General features: G+C 37.1%; 1 protein-coding gene across 1 annotated transcript; it reads left to right on the forward strand.

Moving 5' to 3' along the window:
• The first annotated feature begins 3,379 nt into the window (after nt 1–3,379).
• On the forward strand, nt 3,380–4,546 carry sst7 (somatostatin family member 7). The gene is made up of 2 exons (XM_058410355.1): nt 3,380–3,629; nt 4,094–4,546. Exons 1-2 carry the CDS (start codon nt 3,528–3,530, stop codon nt 4,319–4,321), a joined length of 330 nt encoding a protein of 109 aa, XP_058266338.1. The 5' UTR covers nt 3,380–3,527; the 3' UTR covers nt 4,322–4,546.
• Nucleotides 4,547–5,926: the final 1,380 nt, after the last annotated feature.

Genomic DNA, 5,926 nt, shown 5'->3' on the forward strand with positions numbered 1-5,926 from the left:
CAGACCGGGAACACCCCACAAGAGCTGCAGTTTTGGAGATGCTCTGATCCAGTGGTCTAGCCATCACAGTTTGGCCCTTGTCAAACTCGCTCAAATCAACTTTGAGGACAAAATGTTCACTTGCTACCTAATATATCCCACCCACTAACAGGTGCCATGATGAGGAGATAATCAGTGTTATTCACTTCACCTCTCAATGCTCATAATGTTATGGCTGATCGGTGTATATCAAATTGCTGCCATATAAATCAAAATTGTACTCAAAGCCTGAGGCTTACATTCATTATAAATGTGTATTGTAACAGGATTGTGCTGGGATTCAATGAATGCACTTACTCAATGGTAATATGAACGTTGCAGTTGAACTTACAGAGATTCTGTCAATTTCTCATCTAACCACCAGATGGCATCAGTAACCTTCCTGAGATCTTTTCCAAGCTTTCTGGGATCTCCATCTCGCCCATGAAGGACGTACTAGAAGTGGAAAGTATAAACGTACAAATATACATACAAGCACACAGGCAGATATAAAAGAAATCTAAATGTCTCCTGGTGTGAAATTGATGAAGTACGCTAGTAAAATCACACTATAGCAACAGGGTTTTTTGTTGTTGTTGTTTTGTTTTTAAGCACAAAAACCCAGCATATTTCAATGAAATGATATACATGACAGTTATATATTAAAATCACCAGATTATAACTTTATCACTTTCCTAGACTGAGGAACTCTAAACCATTTGTTTATTTAAACTAATAGTTTTATCTGCAGTATATCACTTCTTCCTGTGAAACCATTTCCTTTAAACGAAATCTCCGATAATCTGAGCTACCACTATCTGGTGACTGGAATTTATTTCTGAAATCATTACAAGATTCCAATCAGTACAACTTCTCACAAACTCATACTTTTGCTAAGAAACGTTCCTGTTATAACTGAGAACTAAAGTCAACTGTAAACTAACTCGACTTTTCTCAACAGAAGAAGTAGTATGTGGTGGGTTGTTTTTTTTTTTTTTGTGATGGTGCTGCACATTTTATTTGTTCAGCAGTGGTCAATTGGCATGAATTCTTCAAACACACTCCATCAGAAGCAAGAGCATGTCGGCACTATATTAATCTCAGCAGAGCTCTAGGGCCTGAAGTCAAGCTGCTGTGAAAAATGGAAAAGCCTCGAATATTAGCTCTCAGCTCCACGAGCTCAGCTTGGGCTCGGCTTTTGCGCATTCGAACGACACTTTCACTAACACCGAATCAGCTTTGTGCATTTCATCGAGTCCGTCAGGCTGGTGATCAGTGAACGGAAAACAAGTAAGCTGCAGCCAATTCCAAAATTATTGGCACCCATTAAGAAAATGAGCAAACGCACAGTCCTGCACATTAAACACATATTCTGTGATATTTAAAGATTAAACATGCAGAGAAGCTGTATAATTGTATTTCATTTACCGCAACCCCCATAATTAACGTTCACTGAGTCTTCTCCTGGGGAGAATAACAGCACGGCATCTTTCTCTGTAAAGCCCATCACCAGTGTTGATTATGTTTTACATAAAAAGAGATCCATCTACTACCATATTTTAAGCATGTTTTAGTCTAGAACATCCTATTTGCTCTTTTTCCTGACTATTTCATCCAATACTTCCAAAGCTGTGGCATGAATCTGGCATTTTTTAACTGAAGAAACACAAGAACGAGCTAAAAGTATGCAGCTGTAATTTTAAGGCTCTTTAACCCTCTCTGTTTTAACCTCTTTTGCATTGTTTTAATCAACTACATGACAAAAGTTCAGGTCAATCTACTGAAAGCTGTTTTCTTTGGGGTGTTTTTTCCCATTATGTTGAATAATAAAGGAATTTTACATGTGTGCAACCTTTTTGGTCAAGAGCAACTGGACATTCAGAGCAGTTGTTACTCTTGCATTGATTTGTATTACTTTTAAAATATTATTTAGATTCTTATACCATACTATTATTTGAAATAACTGAGAAACCCTATTCCCCTGAGGGATGCCATTAATTTTGCAGTTCTGTGTCAGTTTGCTAGATTGACCACCTGATACCTACCGAAATATAAAATGAGATATTGAGGATGTTTGACTTTTTGTGTTTTGGACTTTTTGTCTCTTTTGTTTTTTATTTTATTTATTATTATTATTATTATTATTTTTTAGAAATGGTAATGATTTTTAGAAAGGGCTCATCATCATTACACTGAACATCGTATTATTCCATTGATCAATTTCTACCGATCTTTATGTGACATTTAACGCTGGGATATTTTAATTACGTGCTCCAACAGCTCAGACATTAGCGTATAAATAAATCCTTTTAAAAAGGCTTCAAATGTAAATGCAGATACAGAACAGATAACTGTAGCTAAGAACTGCCACTGTAATCGTAAAGACTGTCATGGTCTCATCCCAGGACTCTCACTATCCAGTGACTATCCAGTAACACCCAGAAGACACTGGGGTCAATTTTATATCTGTTTCTTGCGTCATCTCTGGGAATTTTCCTCCCCACTGTAGCCTCTGGCTTACTCATTAGTGATCTACATCTACATCCAGATCTCTGTAAAACAGCTTTGTAACAATATGTATTGTTCAAAGCACTATACAAATAAATTGAACGGAATTAATTGTGGCGCATCCCTGTGGTCCGCTGATGAACCACTTCTGAATTCAATATACAATTATATTATTTGTTCATTGTAAATGATCATCTGCTTGCACGTAGATTGTTCTACTTCATTTGAGTTATTTTCAGGCTGAGGACCCTGTTATTACCCCCCCCATCATTTTTCCCCACAATCATACCAATAACTGAGCTATCTTAGGTGTCAGACAGTTCAATAACAGTCCACAACCACACAGGAGAAATACAAATCCTAAACGCAGGGAATAAAATTGTTGGAAAACAAACCATTCATCAATCAACTGCAACACTGTTTTTATTATGCATTTACAATATAATATTGGCTGCAAACAGATAAGATGCTGTAATGTAGTATTGATATGTTCAATGTACTGTATAAATCCTCTTTCCAATCTATGATGTCTGTCATCCCAGTGATGAATTTGTTACACTTAGAGTTAAATGATGCACTAAACAAGAGGTCTGATAGCATTGCATAATGAATTAGGCGAGGTTGGATTTGTCGTCATTGGCTTTTTTTCCCCCCCGTCAGGCCCATTTATGGCTCTGACGTGAGCATGGTGGCATGGGTGTTTCACGCCACTGAGATGACGGGTTTGTTAAGAGGTTAACTACTCTGTGCTTTTGTTAGACACTAACCCTCCTACTCCCCCAGCCCCCCTCCCATCATCCACCAAGCCCTGCGTCAACAGGAGCCTGGGGTATATAAGACACAGCACCTGAATCCCAAGCTCAAGACACTCCTGCAGAGGACAGAGGCATCTTTTGACTTTAAAGCAGTCTGAACACTAGTTTAGTGTTTGTGAACTCTCTTTCAGCTTCTCTCTCTCTCATTTTTTTGATTCTCTCCGCTCCCTGAGACTTCGTGTCAGCATGCAGCTTTTAGCCAGCTTAGTGTCTCTGCTGCTGTTGCTGTACAGTGTGAGAGCAGCGGCTGTTCTTCCAACAGAGGAAAGGAGTCCAACAGATATCAGGGTGAGTCCGAAACACCTGCTGGCTTTTCAAAACTTGATGGCTGCATGATGCAGATTGTGGATGTGATCCTTTTTTAATAATAATAATAATAATAATAATAATAATAATAATAATAATAATATTTTATGCATTGTAATGTAATAATTAATAATTAATTCTAATAAAAATAATTGTCTTCTATACCCAAGATGCTACAGGATTTTTAAGGAATTAACCAAGAATATCAAAGTCTAAAAAGAACATAGATTAAGAAACAAGCACTAAAATTGAGTGTCATTTAAAAATGTTTGCCTTTCTAGTGACAAAAACATAATATATAAACATGATTACAACATGACAAGCCAAGTTCATATTTTGGAAACTAAACAATTTATGTGCTTCCTAATTTATTAACTGAACTGTTTCTTTATACTTTTTGGTCATTAAGTCACTTCTTGATCACTGAATTGCTGTGCTCTCCTCAGGAACTAAATAAGGCACAAAAGGAGATGATTCTCAAGATGATCAGCCTTGTGCTGGATGGTGTGGACAACAGCATGGTGGACAGATATTCCACCCTCCAGGAGGGGGAAGAACCCATAGAGTCTCGTCTGGAAGAGAGAGCCGTGTACAACCGACTAGCACAGCTGCCTCAGAGAGACCGCAAAGCCCCATGTAAGAATTTCTTCTGGAAGACGTTCACATCGTGCTAACCCTGTGCTCCCTCCCAGTGCTCTCTGCTCCTCCTCGAAATCCTCACATGAACTGTGCACACCATCACTGTACATATCATTGGCGCTGTCCACTGAGGGGTCTTAATGGACTTTACAGATGCAGCCAGATTGTTAAAGATATCAATGATTATATTTATCTATTTATTGATTTGCTATTTATGTATGTTTTTGAACATCTCAAACTAATAAAGCATGGCTATGACATTGGCTTTTGTATAAGGGATGTCTCAATGTCAAAATGTCCAGCTCTTAAGGAAAAAAAAACAGCATTTTATCCCAATGGATAAATAAACATCTTTGCTGTGTTTTTGTGGATTGCTTGTGAAGGTGTAATAAATATTGTCACACACGCTAATTTCTCTATCACTGGCTATATTAATTACCAAAGGGTTTTTGTATGTTTTCTCAGTTTTTTTTTTTATTTCCTTTTCCTTACTTCATTACATTTTTATTACTCCCAAAAATGCATCAGTGCTGCAGACCATTACAAATCGCAAGTGTCTAATCAGTGTATAGGGAAACAGCGGAGTTTCTGTGGCTTCTCTCTTCTATGTTTCCTCTCACAGATATTCTCATGAGTGCGGCATCTCTTACTCATGATGGCGATATTAATAAATTAAACATCTTCTCCAATTTTCATGTCTGTACTTTCAGTCTATAGCTTTTAAAACACCACGAGCCTTGAGTACATCATTTCTTTTAGAATAAACAGTTAAAGCATTCACTATAATTTGTAATATCATAAATCATAATATACGATTTTGTACATTATAAAAGAACCGGCATACGGGATATTTTAGTAGATTTGAAATAATGAAATAACCTCTAATTAAATGCAGGTGATTATATAAGTAAAAGTGGAGAAGTAAGTCAGGCTTTATTAAGTCGGCACCCCCAAATCTGTCTCATGCCATTACATCTCTCCTTATGCAATGGCGTGAAATGCAAAGTGTTTACCCAGAGGCTGAGCTGAGGCGATAACATTACTGCCTGAATCACTGCAAGCAAATGACTCATCAGCATGAATTCTCAGCATGTTAGAGAAGTTTTATTCTGGATGGTAAACTTTGTGAAAACATTTATTCAGATGAAAATTTTCAATATTTTATTCATGTTGTGTATAACACAGGGTGCAGCACAGGGAGGTAAATTAGTTTTTTCATTGTTAACAATTAAAGTACATCTTTTACTACTATATACAAATATACACCTGTCTATTACTGTAAAGCTGCTTTGAGACAATGTCCTAGACAATGTCCTAGAATATAACTATACATACATATATACTAATATAATATATAATAATATACTAATATTACTTGTAATATTAGTCTAATAGAGGAAGGAATATTCCTGTTGTCTGTTACTCCTTCCTCTATTAGACTAATATTACTACTATAAATCTGTCCTTACTTTTTATCTATCTCTTAAACTACATATGCTGTTGATCTTTCGGCTGCTCCCTGTGTAGGAGGGGTCACCGCAACAACTTGGCACAGATTTTACGCTGGATGCCCTTCCTGACATAACCCTCCCATTTTATCCAGGCTTGGGACCAGCACTGCATCCAGTGGCTGGGAATTG

The sequence above is a fragment of the Hemibagrus wyckioides genome, linkage group LG15 (assembly GCF_019097595.1).
Source record: "Hemibagrus wyckioides isolate EC202008001 linkage group LG15, SWU_Hwy_1.0, whole genome shotgun sequence".
In the NCBI taxonomy this organism is placed as follows: Eukaryota; Metazoa; Chordata; class Actinopteri; order Siluriformes; family Bagridae; genus Hemibagrus; species Hemibagrus wyckioides.

Excerpts from the sequence above, each read along its gene's own strand:
- sst7 (XM_058410355.1), top strand. The coding sequence starts at position 3,528 with ATGCAGCTTTTAGCCAGCTTAGTGTCTCTGCTGCTGTTGCTGTACAGT. Across the intron at positions 3,630-4,093 it reads GGAGTCCAACAGATATCAGG|GAACTAAATAAGGCACAAAA; the intron begins GTGAGTCCGAAA and ends TGCTCTCCTCAG.